This window comes from Xyrauchen texanus, chromosome 22 (genome assembly GCF_025860055.1).
Source record: "Xyrauchen texanus isolate HMW12.3.18 chromosome 22, RBS_HiC_50CHRs, whole genome shotgun sequence".
Lineage (NCBI taxonomy): Eukaryota > Metazoa > Chordata > Actinopteri > Cypriniformes > Catostomidae > Xyrauchen > Xyrauchen texanus.
The window spans coordinates 33,285,224-33,303,058 of NC_068297.1; the positions used below are offsets into that span (position 1 = coordinate 33,285,224).

At 44.4% G+C, this 17,835-nt stretch overlaps 1 protein-coding gene across 1 annotated transcript; it reads right to left on the reverse strand.

Annotated features, from left to right (window-relative positions):
* Window positions 1-8,970: 8,970 nt before the first annotated feature.
* Window positions 8,971-17,620, reverse strand: LOC127662700 (uncharacterized). Its single transcript, XM_052153989.1, has 4 exons — window positions 17,188-17,620; window positions 9,308-9,879; window positions 9,122-9,191; window positions 8,971-9,011 (listed from the first exon to the last, which is right to left on the reverse strand). The coding sequence occupies exons 1-4, from the start codon at window positions 17,618-17,620 to the stop codon at window positions 8,971-8,973; spliced, it is 1,116 nt and encodes a 371-aa protein (XP_052009949.1).
* Between the last annotated feature and the right edge of the window lie 215 nt (window positions 17,621-17,835).

A 17,835-nucleotide genomic window follows, 5' to 3' on the forward strand; every position in this document is an offset into this window, starting at 1 on the left:
GAATCTCCCAAGGCAGATCCTCCAGGAGATAGACCATAGTTGAAAACCATACTTGAGGAGGCCAAAACGGCACCACTAACAGAAGCCGAACCTGATCCTCCTGAACTCTCTGCAGAACTGCGTGCCACAGACTGATTGGTGGTAACGTTTAAAGACGTATTATCGACCACAGATGCGCCAATGTATCAATGCCCAGCAGAGAGGAGACAGTGTGACGTCTTGCTCTAAGTGAACAGGTCCTCTTCCGCTCTGTCGAACCCTCTTCAGATTTGTTTTATGGAAATTTGTTTTCCATAATCTGAGGACGTAATGTCCACTCTCCGGGCATCAAGCCCTGTCTGGACAGGAGTTCCGCCCACAAATTCAACCAGCCCGGGACATGCATGGCTCGAGCCAAAACAACCAGCTCTGAGGTAAATCTCAAAATCACAAACTTTGATTTGAGGCAAAAGAATTTGAAAATCTGACAAAAAGACAAAGGTACAAGGCTGTGTACTGTATTTAGAGTTGGACTACAATCCCATGAAGTATTGCAAATGATGTCACTGTATAAAAAAACAATGAGAATAAATAAAAATATAGCTTTAAGCACTGATGATGGGACCAAGCAGCATGGGTCCATTTCTACTCAGTGGCTATCAGAAAAAAATGCATGATGGACACAACAACAACTCAACATTAATTTAAACTTTGACTCTAATCATACAATATGTAATAGATTTATGCCACCATTCCAGTTTGACTCCAACTTCATGTAATTTAATCCATTGCCATGACAGCACTATTAAAGCTATCAATCATCCCTTCCAAATTTTCCATCAGCAGTGTCTAAACAATTTAAGCAATTTGGGTAAATGTAAGAAAACTGTTGAAGTCTGTTGAAAGTGCCACACTTCCTGCTGCCAGTTGGTGGTGCTATGACCATGACCCACAACAGCCACGTCCATGTGATTTAGCCCCCAAGAAAAAAACATTCAACTCAATTTTGATCTAAATCACACAATGCATGCAAAAGATATGAGACACTTCCTGTTTCCATAATTTGGCCATTTGTTTAGTGAATCGCCATGGCAACACCATTCGATATTTAAAAATCTGTTCGCAATTTAGCATCTTTGATGTCTTGGCATAATGTTGTCTAAATGTGGTAACAGTCTCATGAATTACTTAGGTGGAGTATTTAAAAGTTCAGAGAAATCTGATAATCTATACATTTTTTATTAAATGTTGTATTTTTTTTTTTTGCTAACTGATTCATTTGACATTTTTGCTATAATTTAATATAATTGTTTATTGAAAAAAATATGTAGATCTAAAGAGAAGTTATTTACCATTTATATTCATGGCATTAGGTGTTAAGATAGTCTAAATAGATTTTAATACGAGCACAGAAGTAATTTAGGCTTGTAATTTCCTTGCAATTCTGTTGTTGCATTTTTTTCTCTGTTCACTGTCAAAATAAATTAAGTACATTAACTTTGAGTCTGCATTTGTTACTCATATGCACAACTGTTTAAATAGCCTCTAAATAATGTTGGGCAAATAAGGACATCATTTAGGTTAGAAAACTGCATGTTCGCCCATAGGATAATTAAATACTAATTTAATTATAATAAGCATAAATTACCAAAACTGTTTGTCATGGTTCCGGCATTTGTGTGTGAGCCTGTGCCAGGTGTGCCTTATCTTGACATTGAGAACATTGTTAATAAAACTATTGAATTGTCCTCTCTGCTTTTGTGTCCTTTGTCCCCTCCGTGACAATAGAACCACGACCTTGCCACAACGGCGTCATGACGGACTGGCACCACTCCAAGGTTACGGTGTGGCAGCGAATACAGAAATGTACTTTTCCGGTTGTCACAACATAATCAGTTAACAACATAATCAGTTACATTGCACAACTAAATTTTGGTCATCAAATTACTGTGTAAGTTAGGAAATGGCCACATACTTTGGCTTGCTGGAATTACAAAATGGCTGAATTTGCAGCTGCTTTTCTCAAACTTTGCGATGCAATTTTCTACATTTTTGGGGGGGGGTTGTTTTGCAAACCTCATAAGTATATAATGGGAAATTACATTTTAAGTGCAATTACATGTAAATATTTTAGTGCATAATAACTGAAAATGCAGTTAGCAACCAAAAAATAAATATAAAATTGCACACAAAAATAGCATACATTTAAGTGAAAGCTGTGAATTTTCTGCCTCAGAGAATGCCATAAAACTTGTCTAGGCCTTCAGTGCGATTCATGCCAATAAGAAAACAGTTTCACAATTATTAAGATGCGGTATGCACATCATACATTATGAGGCAGTTAACTAATAATACCAATTGACGTTTTAAAAACACATCCATGCACTAAAGCCAGAACCAAGGAGCTCTAATACAAAGAAACATCTCTCTAATTATATTTGCGATTAAAATTTTGCTTGTAATAAATGTTGTTTCGTCAGGGTACATGGTTACTTTTCAAAACTTGATCCAACACTGAATGCTCAAGCAGCCTAATTTACACTTACAAAATTCAAAATGTTGCTATAACAATGCAAAAAGCACGTAACAATTTGCTTGAGGTGAAAATGTGCTGTAACAAATAATAAAGAATAGGCAAGTGTGATTCAAACTTTTATGTGTCCGTCTGTACTGTTTTATAAATTATTTCAATGTAAACGTGCGCTAGATAGACATATTTGATGGCTTGTTTGTGTTTTTAGACGCCATGTCAAGTTAAAAAGAACTTAGACTTTTAAAGTCAGCTTTGTCAATTATAAGCAGGAGCGACAGCGCATCGCTTGCTTAGAGACACATAATAACAACACCATTTGCATTTCTGACGGTTCAAACATGTGCGCGCTCACACTAACTGAAGCCTTCTGTGGGTTGACTCTATGTAGAGTTTTCCTCACATCAGCCATGGTAAGACAGAGCACCTGGTCATGGGAGGAGGGGTGGTCTTCCTCGCCGTCTGAGTAGCCGAGGTGGGGGCGGGGCTCCGCCCGGTACGCACCTGGGATGTTTGTGTAAACAAGATCAAGCATGTTCGCCCCTCTCGTTGCAAAGTCCACATACTGATGGAATTTAGGGAGCACTGTCTTGAGATTCGCATGGTTGAAATCTCAGGCGACAATAAATAGTCCGTCAAGGAGAGCGTCCTGCAGTTCACTTATAGCCCCATACAGTTCACAGAGCGCTTCCTTAGCGTTAGCGCTGGGGGGAATGTAAACTCTGGTAATAATAACAGTGGTGAATTCCCGTGGTAAATAAAAAGGTCTGCAAATAACAGTCACAAGCTCCACCAGTGATGAGCAGTAACTAGAGACTAGCATAGAGTTATTGCACCATTCCGTGTTGATGTAAACACACAAGCCACCACTGCGAGTCTTAACGCACAGAGCTGCATTTCTGTCAGCACGAAACGAGGCGAGGCCGTCTCGTTAATGGAACTCTGTGGACTGAGCCATGTCTCCATGAAAACAAAGACGCAGCAGTCTCTAAGCTCACGCTGCGTAGTCTGCTGGAGTCGGATGTAGTCCAGTTTATTGTGCAGGGAGCAAATATAGATGGGAGAGCTGGCAGGGTAGGCTTTGTTTTTAGCCTAGCATGGACCCCAGCCCTCTTGCCGCGCTTTCTCTTTCTCGCACACCACTTACCGGGATCGCAAGCCGAGTTTGCGTAGCAACTCCTGCAGATCATCATGCAGCTTGGTTGTTGCATGAATCTTATATTTTAACAGTGTCTGGCGATAGTAGACATGAACACCAGTTGCTCTGATGTCCATGTGTTGTAAAATTCGGGCTAAGTGACAAAAATAGCACCATTTTGGATCCGGAGTGGCCGTTGCATGCTACTGCGCCGCCATCTCGGATCAACCAATTTCTTGTAATTGCCACCCACATAAAAACATAATGAAAGAATTTTCTATTATTCTTACATTTCAGTTTCTATTTTTATTAGATTTTATTTATATAAATATTAAGACGTGTTTTTTAACAAAAAACTTTAAAAAAAACAAGTTTGCCATATACCTCAAAACATGTGAATATGCACAAAAATAAATGATAACATTTAATGCATTGCCATGGCAACGGTATTTAAGATATCAAGAATCCCTTCGGAATTTTAAATCTGCAATGTCTTGACATTAATAAAAAAAAATTTAAGCAATTCAGGCTAACATAATAGGGATTGTTCAAAGTCTGTTTTGTCGATAGTTGGCGGCACTACGACCGTGACCCACAAATAGCCACATCATTGTGATCAGCCTGCAAGAACAAACATTTGGCTCAATTTTGATGTTTTTAATTTTCTGCATGCAGAAGATATGAGACATATCCTTATTCCAATTTGGTTATGTTATTTTATTGCATTGTCATGGCAACACCACTCAATATATCAAAAATCCTTTCACAATTTAGCATCATCAATGTCTTGGCATGATGTTGCGCACATTTGGTACCTGAAACATGAAATCCCAAGGAGGAGTGTTTCGAATTCGAGAGCATGCATTTTTCAAACAATGGCCACACCCCAGACAAATGACAAAATAATTCTAAAATCTTGTCAAACTTTGATGGGTGAGCCAAGTTTCAAAATGTTTTAAAAAAGTAATAAATATTTACAAACATGGGGGCGCTGTGGAACCGATGAGGCATGTTCATGCTGAAATGCAATATCAAATCAAAAGATGTCCTAAGACAAATATATGTGTAAGCTTACATACATTTTCAGCCATCGTAAGCCCCTCAAAACACAGCGGTGCTCTGGCCCTAATAATAATAATCCTTAGAAGAACAATAGGGTCTTTGCACTTTCAGTGCTTGGGCCCTAATAATAATCCTTAGAAGAACAATGGTGTCTTTACACTTTCAGTGCTTGGGCCCTAATAATAATCCTTAGAAGAACAATGGGGCCTTCACACTTTCAGTGCTTGGGCCTTAAAATTATACTAATAATCCTTAGAAGAACAATAAGTCCTTTGCACTTTCAGTGCTTGGCCCAAATAATCCTTAGAAGAACAATTGGTCCTTCACATTTTCAGTACTTGGGTTCTAATAAACTTTAGAAGAACAATATGGCCACACACTTTCAGTGATTGGGACCTAATAATAATCTTTAGAAGAACAATAGGTCCCCCACTTTCAGTGTTTGGGCCTAATAATCCTTAGAAGAACAATAGTGCCTCACACTTTCAGTGCTTGCGCTCTAATAATCCTTAGAAGATCAATGGGGCTCTGCACTTTCAGTGCTTGGGCTCTAACAATCCTTAAAAGAACAACAAGGCCACCGCACTTTCAGTGCTTGGGCCCTAATTATAACAATCATTAGAAGAACAATAGGGTCTCTACACTTTCATTGATTGGGCCCTAATAATCCTTAGAAGAACAATAGTGCCTCGCACTTTCAGTGCTTAGACCCTAATAATCTTTAGAAGAACAATAGGACTCTGCACTTTCAGTGCTTGGGCCCTAATAATCTTTAGAAGAACAATAGGGCCATCGCACTTTCAGTGCTTGGGCGCTAATTATAATAATCATTAGAAGAACAATAGGGTCTCTGCACTTTCATTGATTGGGCCCTAATAATCCTTAGAAGAACAATAGGGTCTCCACACTTTCAGTGCTTGGGCACTAACTATAGACCTTATTCACACTAGCACCATCTTTGATTTTGAATGTGAATGACAGCAAGTCTTTGAGGGATAGACTTACAGTCTCTTCATTGGGCTTTACTACAGTTTAAAATGTTTTTGGACAAACCACTGATAAAGAAAATCTGTCCAAGAACATTCAGTATGCATAGAATTTAAGACAACATGAGTTGTGAAAAATCAGATGTGATCTAGGAGCATTATACAGCTATACCGTTCGTCCCATTGAAGAGATGGTAAGTCTATCCCTCACAGCCTCTTTGTCATTCCCATTATAAATCAAAGATGGCATTAGTGTGAAGGGAATAGTGTTAAGGGTTAAGAGACACCGACTTGATTCATTGGCGTCACGGGAGTGGTCGCTCTTTCTGAGGCATGTTTTTCGGGCTTCGTTGGCCATGCTTCGTTGGAGAGAAGCTTTCTCTCCGGGACTATGGGTAATGTAGTTGTTTCTTTGAACTCTGCTATCAAACACTATTTTAAAACAATGAAGTTGAAATAACACAGACCGAAAGCATTTACTATCGATTACCAACCTCGTAGCTCATGGTAGGTCTACCTATAAAGATTTATAAATTATAATTTAAAATCAATTTGTCTATGGTATAAATTAATATGATTTTTTCTTCCGGAACCAGACTGCTTCTCAAAATATCTTGAGGTTCTTAAACTTCTAACTTCATTCAGAAAAGCTACAATTCCTAGCCCTAAAAGTTATAGGACCATTCTGGGTTCAACAAAACCACCTCAAAGAGTGAAGGGTCTCGGAAGACTTTGTTGTGGCTCTTTTTCTTTTCTGACTTTTTGAAGAAAGAGGTGTCTGCTCATAGCATTATACAGACCAGTCACCAGAGGTGCCCAATCAAAGTTGGCCCGTGATGACCTTCCATCGCCTCTTAAGAAAAGAAGCAATAGTACAATTCAAGTTTTTGATATCACAACAGGAAAACAGTTTTAATGTCAACTAAAAGTAAGTAGACTACGCAACAACAACATTGTTAAATTAAATAATCCTATAATTACATTTGTCAGTCCCAATAAATGGTAATACTGAGTGAAATCCAGGACAATGTGTAGTCTAGGTCTATGATAATGTAACCGAATGAATTGGCCTTGGAATTGAGGGCTCAGAGTGGAGGGTCTGTTTAGTTCACAGTCGGGACGTCGGTGCAGAAGCTGGGGGTGGATTGTAACCGAATGAATGAGATGAGTGGTGGTGATTGACATTTGTGAGCACCTATCAGCAAGGAGTTCTTCCTATTTAAGAGCTGGTTGGCTATGGCTCGTGATGCGTCATGTCTGGCGCTTCCCCTTTTCTGTGTTGACAGTAGCTACACTGTAAAAAATTTAACGTAAAATCAACAGTAACTTACTGGCAACAAATATCCAGCAAGCTTCAGTATTTTATTCCACGGTAAAATTACTGTAAATCTGACTACAGTAGTTCACAGCATACTGTATAATAACTTACAGTATATTTATACTGTAAAATTAAATACAGTTCTTGTTTTTGCACTGTATTTTAAAACACTGTAAAGTTACTATGCAGTATAATTGATTACGGTAGTTTTTATATTCACATATTATAGTTTTTATATTCACATATATACATATTATGACTAAATACAATCTGTTACATGCTTAAAAAGAATGAAATATAAAGACTTGTATGCACAAATATTTCACAGTTATATTACTAATTATAAGATGTCACATCAATTATGACAACACTCAGAAGTCCATTTAAAAACTTTTATTAAAATTTAATTCATTAAACTGTAAAAACATTCTCCAGTCCAGACTTCGAAGGGCCAATGCAGATCCCAGATTTTTGCTGCCTATAGAGAACAAAACAAAAATTTAGTTGCACTACAGCTTGGCAGACATCAATGTGATAAACAGCTTTCATTTAATTTACAGTATATGGAACCACAATACATTGAACCAGGAGATAAGCCAAAACTTAATACCTTTAAATGAGAATGAAACTATGTGAGTGTGAGTACATTTTTGGGTGTACTATCCCTTTAAACTAAATTCTAAGATCCTGATCTCCTCGATCCATGTTAAAAGCTAAAACCGCTCTAATTTGATGTATTTGAATGTGTTCTTCAATAGCTGAAAATTACTTACCTCTGTATTAACCATAAGAGTGATACTCATCAGCGGCTGCAATGTCGAACAACTACATACACGCTGAAAGAGATGAAAAACATATTCAACACTGCATAAACCTACGGAGATCTTCGTTTCACAATGAATCCTCTTTCTTAATGACCCTGATCTCCTCGATCCATGTTAAAAGCTAAAACCGCTCTAATTTGATGTATTTGAATGTGTTCTTCAATAGCTGAAAATTACTTACCTCTGTATTAACCATAAGAGCGATACTCATCAGCGCGCTGCAATGTCGAACAACTACATACACGCTGAAAGAGATGAAAAACATATTCAACACTGCATAAACCTACGGAGATCTTCGTTTCACAATAAATCCTCTTTCTGATTTTCCTGCTTGATACAATTAAGGTAAAAAGGCTCCTGATTACATTTAAATTTAATGCTTGTATTTCACATTATAAGCAAATAAAATATTGAAATGAAACTTTTGTTTTTTGATACTTTTTTAACTACACTGACTAATCTTTCCTCTTTACTTAATCAGTAATTAAAAGTCTTACCTAATTCTAATAATTCTGCCAGTCATAGTTGGTGAATTCCTTGATGAAGCTGGCAACATGTGGATTCAGGGCCCTGTTTTTACGTTGCACCATCCTGCCACTGTTATGGCTCTGCTGAAATTTGGCTCTGCATTTTGTGTTCTCTGGATTTATCCTGACCAAAAATCTGTAAATAGATTTTTTTTTTTACAATATACTGAAAAAAGCAATTAGCTAAAAAAAGCCAAGTCTAACACAAGTGTTTGCTAAATTCTACATTTATTTTCCCAGCTTGGGAAAGTAAAAATAAACTTATAATGTTTGCATAGGTTTGAATGACCATAGTACTTCCACTGTAGATTTGGACAAGCAATGATAGCATTAATTTCAAAATCAGCAGAAATTAAGTTAACCTTAAAGGGTTAAGTTGGCCACACTGGATTAGGTGTTCACTTATCAGTACTCACCATGATCTGCTCATGCCATACAGTATGAATTTTTATGGACTCATCAATAGTTACCTCTGGATGAATTCCAGGGTTGATGCAGCCTCAGCTTGGTACTCCAGGTTGAATCTATAGAAAGAAGCGAAGAAGACAGCCAGGGCAGATGTGAAGTCATCCTGAGGGTTAACTGACTGGATGACCACCTTTCCTTCTACGCAGAGCATCCATTTTTCGATGTCAGGATGGAATCTCCTAAAAAACAAATTTGAAAACTTGACCTTATAGGGCAGAATTATCTCTTAGAAGCAAATCAGAAACGGTTGCACTAAATGAACTGGTATAAGTCTGAATGACAACCTCACCCAGCATGATTATTCTTGGTGTAGTGGGAAGCGACAACTGAGCTTCAGCATCTGCATGGGTACTGGTGACCTGCATGCAAAAGGTCAAACAGAAGGAGGAGCTTATGTGGGAGACAGCAATAAATCTTAATACATCTAAAAAAAATATATTCATTGGCCATTATATGAATCCAGTATAATAATTACATCAGCAAGAAGGAAAATGGCATCATCTTTCTCTCTAAAGAAGGTCATCATCAGCAATATGACAGCGATTGTTGAGTCCATGTTTTCGCCTTGGAGACGTTCAATGTCGGCAAGAACAGTCTTCACTTCTTTTGTCCAGCGAAGAAACTGAGTTTTGAAGAACTGGAGCACCCTCCTTCCTTTTCCAGCAATGCATTCTCTCAGCCTTTCATCAAGCTCGATCCCAGTAAGTGAAGTGAAGTGCTGCATTAAAAACTTATTCATAAACAGGAAAGGCCATTCTCTTTTCAATTCATGTACACTAAGTGAAGGTGTGGAGTTTATTGCACTGCGCTGACTTGCATAAGTTAAGACCATCAAATCATTCACTCTTACACGGTCTGTTCCACTTGGTCCTTCTTGAGAGAAAATTAATTTAAGTTCTTCTTTTTTATGATGTAGAGAGTCTATTGTCTCTCCTTCTGGTAATTGAGATGGCTGCCAGTTTATGCATCCATAACTGTCAGTTTTTGCAACTTTTTCTGGCTGTGCTGGGTGGACATTGTTAGTATCCGCGAGGTCTTTTTGGCTTTCTGAGGCGGGCAAGGGTATTGTTTCTGTTAAGGTTATCCACTCTATTTTTCAGTTGTGAGGACAACGTGAAGTATCCATTGCCCATTCTGTCACCTTCATCTGTTCTGTCTTCAAAGCTACCAGGGTATTTGTCAACTACACTTTTAGCAATTACTGTACACTGACCCCATGTTGGGTTTAAGCATTTTTCTCTCATGGCATCTACAGTGATTCTAACCATGTGCCGTCTGTCTGTGTCTTCTGGGATTGTGTTCTGAGCTGAGACATCTTTGTAGAGTGGGCCTAGTCTTCTCCCATGGAATTTTAAATGTCGTAGTCCATGTTTTATTTTGCAAAGGAACGCTGCACTGTGGTGAAGTCATTATTGAGGAGACTTCCAATTCAGTAACTGGAGTTAATGTCAGTGTAATTGTTTCACTTGCTGCATTGTCACTTGGCTGACTGCACTGTGTACCACCACCACCTAAAAATAAAAACATAAAAAGGACCAAAAAAGGGGAAAGCACAGACAGAGTCTACTGAAGACAGAGTACAAATTTAAATGAGACAAATAAAATTACCATAATAAAAGAACATGAACTTTGAATCTTTTGACTACAAAACAACTATGCAAAATGTCAAGTAACATTTGAACTCTAAAAATTAATTGAACTTGAACTTCTAAAAGATATTTACAGCATTTAGAAAACACATTTGCAAAATGTTTTACCTCTGTTGTTAAATGCGTGTAGAAGTTTTCTGCTATCAATCAATGAAATCATTTGTTCTCTTACGAGAGGTTCTCTCGTATTGCGTAAGCTAGCTTACGCTACGGGAAAGATTCATCTTTTCTGAGATATTGAAGCCAAAAAATTATCCTTAATTTTTGTATCCATTGTCAATGCAGTGCGGCAGCTGCAGACCTTGAGCGAGCTAGCTAGCGAGCTCATAGGTTGCTCTGCGGCAACTGCTGCAGCCTATAGACGAGCTTGGGCGAACTCGCATCCAATGAGAGGCGTCCACGCGCTCACTGCATCAAAGCCCGCCAAAATGGGCGTGACTAGAGTGCATATAAGCGTAGTTCAGTAGGCTGGAACCCTGATTTTCATCTCTTCAGCGAAGCTCTCCGCATCGCTGACCTGGAAGCTGCGTCGCCGTTCGAGGGGCATCTAGCAAGCGTGGACAGCGCTAGAAGAAGCCGGCCGTCTCAGCCACCTTCAGCCATCCTGCGAGCTACGCCATCCGACGGCGTATCCTTTTATTCAGCAAGCTAGTTCTCACGAACTATTCACAAAAAGTCACGAGCATCTTTTTCAAGATGCCTCGCTCCACTTGCGCCTCATGTCGCGCCCTTCTCAGCACAGGAGACCGCCACATCATCTGCGCTCTCTGCCTGGGACTGGGGCACGCAGAGCTCGCCCTCACTGAGGGCGGATCGCGATTCTGCGAGGAGCTACCGATGTCGACCCTGCGGGCTCGACTTCGAAGCGATCAAAGCAGAAACCGCCGCGCCGCCTTACCCTCAGCCAGCGCAGGAAGAAGCGCCCGCTCACAAAGGCTGCCGGAAACTGTGGTTGAAGCGACTGCCTCGCCGGAGCCTCTCCCTCGAGCATCGCTTTCACCCTCCCCGCCCCGGGGCCAGCGCAGTTGCCGCCGAGCTGCCGCACTGCTGCCATCTCCGGATGGCGAAGCGGAGGATAAGGGCGCTGTTCCATCATGGCTCGGACAGCGAGGAGTGGACAGGCTCCCAAGCCTCCTCCTCAGCCCAGGAATCCAGCAGGACCCACGCTGGAGTCGAAGGGGAGTTAACACGCCTCCTCACACAGGCCGTCGACCGCCTCGGGCTCGAGTGGTCACCGCCCCTGAGCAGGCACCCAACAGACTTCGGCGGCTGCTTTCTTCAAAGCCATCGCCGCTCTACACCCGCGGCCGGGCGCTCCCTTCCTGCGGAATTACATACGGAGCTTGCAAAGTCGTGGGCAGCTCCTTTTTCAGCCAGGACCCGTTCACACGTCTCCACCTCTCTCGCGTCAGTGGGCGGCGCCACTGAGAGAGGCTACTCCTCCATCCCCGGTCGAGGACTTCGGTAGCAGCACACCTTTGTCCGCCCTCCGCGAGATGGCGTTCCAAGCCTGTGCTCCCGTCTAAGGCCTGCAGAGCGACTTCCGCCTATGTTGGCGCGCCTATTCCGCCGCCCGGCCAAGCCGCATCTGCTCTGCACTCAATGGCCGTTTTACAGATCCTACAAGCAGACCTTCTTCGAGTGGGATGAGAAAGGCAGGCACCCAGAGGCTGTTACTGATCTACGGCGCGACAGACCTCGCCCTTCGCGCTACCAAAGCTGCAGCCCAAGCTCTAGGGAAGTGCATGGCCTCGCTGACTGTGACCGAGAGACACTTATGGCTAACACTAGCCGACATGGGAGAAGCAGAGCTCCACGTTCCTCAACGCACCGCTCTCTCCAACCGGTCTCTTCGGCTCCGCGGTGAATGGCATTGTTGACCGCTTCTCAGAAGTCCAGAAAGCCACCCAAGCCATGAACCTCTTCCTGCCGCGTCGCTAAGCTCCTCTGCAGGCCGCTCACGTGATCAGCCTCCTGCACGAGCCTCTTCACAGCGCCCAGTTCAACAATCTCAGACTTCTCAGCGTCGACAGGCGGCCGCCCTCGTCGGCTCAGACAGCGCCGCAGACCGCCGCCCCAGCGGGCCTCGATCTAAGGTAGCGCTGAAACCCGAGCAGCGAAGTCTTCCTAACTGTGTTGAACAAGCGGCGGCTCAGTCCGCCGCGGCGGACCACCGTCAAAGCTTTGCCCCTGTCAGTCCCCTTCTCTCAGGCTACTACAGTGGTGAATTTAGCAGCCAACAAGCGGTGACACTGCCCGCTTGCCTGCACTCAAGCGCCGTTTTCACGGCGACCCAAATAAATCTTGTAAAGAGCAAACATGTCTTATGTGTAGAAAAAGTGCCCACAACCCAGTGTTCAGCCCCTACACACAAGCATAACACATCCCCTGCCCCTATCAGAGCACGCTCTCATAAAGCGATTACTGAACAGCTCGGCGTCAGAGTCAATGAAGTAGCCCACAAATGCGTCTGCGCCCATTCTCTGCCCGCTCTGTCCACGACCAGCCCTATGTGTAGAAAATGTGCCCACAATCCAGTGTTCACTTCTGCACACAAGCACTGCATGTCTCGTGTCCCCACCAGAGCACGCTCACATAAAGCGATTACTGAACCGCTCGGCGCTAGAGTCAATAAATGCGCCCACAAATGCGTCGTAGCGCCCATTCTCTGCCCGCTCTGTTACACGGCCAGCAACCATTCCTCTGTGTGTAAGTCCCGTGCTTGCGCATCACGTAACAGATGTGACTCTTTCCCCATTCATTCCAATCGGAAGTCACTCACAAAACAGCCTGTTCATGCTGTCTGCGAGCAATCATGCATGAACACACTAAACGCGCTCACACATTTTGTTCAGGCTCTGTGTGCGGCAATCAGAGCGAATTGGCCATTCACCCTCTAGCGTTACGCTTCAAAGCGTGGGAAGCTATTCCAGGGATATCCAAGTGGGTGTTAAGCACAATACAACAGGGCTATTTGCTACAGTTCGATCGCCGCCCCCTCGCTTCAGAGCGTGGCTCGAAACCACTGTGAACACGGAAGCTAGCGTGCTTGCTTCGTTCAGAAATAACAAGCCTTCTGTGCAAAAGGGCCATAGAAAAAGTGCCACCCTCTCTGAGCGAGTCGGGGCTTTACAGCCGTTATTTTCTTGTTCCCAAGAAAGACGGCGGCCTCAGACCCATATTAGATCTCAGGGTTTTGAACAAGGTGCTTGCAAAAGACCGTTCAAAATGCTTACAATCAGGAAACTCCTCGCGCATGTGCGCCAGGGGACTGGTTTATTTCTCTCGATCTGAAAGATGCATACTTTCAGATTCAGATAAATCCCGTCACAGGCCATTCTTGAGATTCGCCGGCGGCCAGGTTTATCAATACACCGTCCTTCCGTTCGGCCTGTCCTTAGCACCCGTACTTTCACGAAGTGCATGGATGCGGCGCTCGCACCCCTGCGGAGTCAGGGTTTGCGAATTCTGAACTATTTGGACGACTGGCTGATTATGGCTCAGTCACATATGGAGCTTCTGTCTCACAGAGCAGTTCTCCTCAGCCATCTGAACAGTTTGGGTCTTGCAGTCAGTTGGACCAAGAGCTCACTACAGCCCAGTCAGACCATTTCCTTCCTGGGAATAGAACTAGACTCCGTGGCAATGGCGGCTCGCTTATCTACACAGCCGCGCCGTGTTCAGCGACTAGCGCATCTTTTCAGATGAACAGCCTCACGCCTCTGAAGAAATTCCAGAGAGTGCTAGGTTACATGGCCTCAGCCGCAGCAGTACTTCAGCTGGGTTTACTGCACATCGCCCGCTTCAGCATTGGCTAAACACCCAGCGTCTCGCCGGGCTTGGGCCACAGGCCGCCAGCCCATCAAGGTGACTCAGACCTGCATATCAGCTCTGCAGCCCTGGACAGTGGCCGAATGGTATCAGCGGGGAGTGACAATGGGAGCTGTATCTCGCCGAAAAGTCATCTCGACAGGCGCGTCCAACACGGGTTGGGGCGCGGTCTGCGAGGGCTCTCCGGTTTTCGGCCTATGGTCAGTTCAGGAAAAGCTCCTTCACATAAATTGTCTGGAAATGATAGCGGTCGAGTACGCGCTCGTCGCTTTCTCCCAGTCATTCAGGGTCACCACGTCCTGGTCCGTTCAGACAACAGATCTGTGGTATCCTACCTAAACCGTCAGGGCGGTGTCAGATCCAGGAACCTCTTCCATCTGACAAAACGCATACTGAGTTGGTCCCAGTGCCACCTGCGCTCGCTGAGGGCGACGCGCGTGCCAGGCCACCTGAACGACGGCCCGGACAGACTGTCCAGAGACAATATTCCCCAGGGGAATGGTCCCTGCACGCTCAAACAGTCCAGGCGTTATGGCACCTATTCGGCAGAGCAGAGATAGACCTCTTTGCGTCCAAAGAGAACTCTCACTGCCCAATATTTTTCTCGAGCGAGGACGCGCTGGCCCAGGACTGGCCCAGGCGCCCGCTTACGCCTTCCCTCCCATCTCGCTATTGCCACAGGTAATGCAGAGGATCAGGGAAGCGCGTCACTCGGTGCTCCTCATAGCCCCGCGTTGGGAGAATCAGACATGGTTCCCGGAGCTTACGCAGCTGTCACTGACAGCGCCGTGGCCCATCCCAGTGAGAGCAGATCTCCTCTCTCAAGCTCGCGGCACAATCTGGCATCCCCACCCAGAGTGCTGGGGCTGCATGCGTGGGTGATCAACGACTACCCGTCGCTCTGCCAGAAGGAGTAATAAACACCATCATACACGCTAGAGCCCCTTCCACGAGAAGACTCTATGCGTCAAAATGGTCTGTGTTCTCAAAACGGTGCACCGACAGAGACCTGGACCCGCGGACATGTGGGGTGTCGTCGCTGCTCGTATTTCTACAAGAGCTGCTGGATAAGGGCAGATCCCCATCCACGCTCAAAGTGTATGTGGCGGCCGTTGCGGCGTTCGCTGAACCCCTGCACGGCCAGTCATGGGGTAAAAGCGAGCTGGTCATCCGCTTCCTCAGGGGAGCTAGAAGGATGAACCCCCGCGCCCCCATCGGTTCCTATCTGGGATCTTTCTATAGTTCTCGAAACTATGAAAGCCCCCCTTCGAACCACTTCAATCCGTGGATTTGAAATACCTTTCACTCAAAACCGTTTTTCTGACTGCCCTGTCATCAGTCAAACGTGTGGGAGACCTTCACGCGCTGTCTGTCAGCGCTGCGTGTCTTGAGTTTGGACCAAGTGACTCCAAGGTCATTTTAAAGCCTAGACACGGCTATGTTCCCAAGGTGATCGGTACTCCTTTCAGAGCACAGGTCATTTCCCTATCGGCGCTGCCAGCACCGGATAGCGAACGCGACGCCAATCTCCTTTGCCCGGTCAGAGCACTGAGATTGTATACTGCGCGCTCCGCTGCTTTCAGGCGCTCCGAGCAGCTTTTCGTTTAGTTCGAGGGCGCACCAAAGGTCTCGCCGCCTCGAAACAGACACTATCTAGATGAATAGTGGACGCTATTGCTGCTGCATACGGCGTCAAAGACCTGCCATGCCCGTTGGGCATTAGGGCTCACTCCACTAGAGGCATGGCATCCTCGTGGGCATGGTCCAGCGGAATTTCCATTCACGACATATGTGTGGCAGCGGGATGGACTTCCCCCTCCACCTTTGTCAGATTTTACAATATGGAAGTGCCCGCTCTGCAGGCAAAACTACTAGCGGTTTAATACGCTACAGCTCCCCTGGTGAGCTGCACTGATGGGACACATTCCACACAGACTGGCACCGCCGCTCTGTCGTTCCCGTCCTACTATGTGCTTATGTATTACACAATCAATGACCCACATTCTTGCCAGCCAAATATTATTTCCCCACTCATAAGGGCTCCCCGGGTCCCCCTTAATTCCCTGGGGCTCATACAGTGGATGCTTGGCGCACGCGGCGTTGACAATGGGTTCCCGTAAGCGTAAGCTAGCTTACGCAATACGAGAGAACCTCTCGTAAGAGAACGTATCGGTTACCTAACGTAACCTCGGTTCTCTCTAGATGAGGGAACGAGTATTGCGTAGCCGGCTGTGCTCGCGCCATGGTCGACTTTTCGCTTCAGTCAATGAAAACCAGGGTTCCAGCCTACGAACTACGCTTATATGCACTCTAGTCACGCCCATTTTGGCGGGCTTTGATGCAGTGAGCGCGCGGACACCTCTCATTGGATGCGAGTTCGCCCAAGCTCGTCTATAGGCTGCAGCAGTTGCCACAGAGCAACCTATGAGCTCGCTAGCTAGCTCGCTCAAGGTCTGCAGCTGCCGCACTGCGTTGACAATGGATACAAAAATTAAGGATAATTTTTTGGCTTCAATATCTCAGAAAAGATGAATCTTTCCTGTAGCGTAAGCTAGCTTACGCAATACTCGTTCCCTCATCTAGAGAGAACCGAGGTTACGTTAGGTAACCGATACGTTTTAAATCATCCTCTGTTAGAAATCTGAAGTCATCTGAGGTCCTTATGCCAATGTTAGAGAGGTGTTCAAGAAGACATGTCAGCGTCTCCTCACTCAAGTGGGCAAGAGTGCCCTTTATGATTGACTCCATGTCGTCTTGCAACCTAAACAGATAGAATGGTGAAGCACAACAAGTTCGAGATCCAAATGTCTATAAACAGACACTGGGTGATAGTCTGCAAGCCCGTCGACACAAACACACACATAGCAAGTCTCACTGTCATGCTGTACACAGTGCACACCAAGATCCAACACTGGCACTGACTGATGTCTCTCTGAAACAAAATCCACCTTTTCCTGGCAGACTATTATCAGAGCAATCTTCCCCAGCACATATCCACCATCACTAACATCAAGTACAACACTCATTCCCTTCTTATATGTTGTACCCTTGTATGTGACCATGGCTGTCTCCATGATGCTACCAGTCAAATTACCGAGTCGTACAGCTTCTTGAATGGCGAAATTATACATGTGGGCATTAAACTCATCAGCCTGACCTACTTGAAGAACAGGAGGAAAGACATTACCAGCATGAAGATACGCCTGAAGCAACTGGTGCCTTTCTGCCAGAGTACTGGAGAGGTTTTTGAAGTTGTGAAGCTTCCGTGCACACTGCTTAAAATATGTATGCTTACTCTCAAACCGCATTGTCCAAAGACTGAATGAGAGGACCAAATTTAAGGATTAGGTCTGGATAGTGGAGAAGGAAGTGGTGTTTTGGTTTGATAGGGTTATCTGGGAAAATATCCACTCGCATCTGAACATACTCCCTGATGAGAACCTTGAGATAGGCTACCTGATTGGTGTGAATCTTGGATGCACAAACAAGCTCTACAATTTCCCTGAGCCTCAAACACAACTGC

What these genes read in the sequence shown, in the direction of transcription:
- LOC127662700 (XM_052153989.1), bottom strand. Translation starts at nt 17,620, where the DNA reads ATGCGGTTTGAGAGTAAGCATACATATTTTAAGCAGTGTGCACGGAAG. An exon ending in GCACTGTGTACAGCATGACA is followed by an intron (nt 9,880 to 17,187) that starts GTGAGACTTGCT and finishes TGCCCGCCTCAG; the next exon opens with AAAGCCAAAAAGACCTCGCG. An exon ending in CCATTTTCCTTCTTGCTGAT is followed by an intron (nt 9,192 to 9,307) that starts GTAATTATTATA and finishes TTTTGCATGCAG; the next exon opens with GTCACCAGTACCCATGCAGA.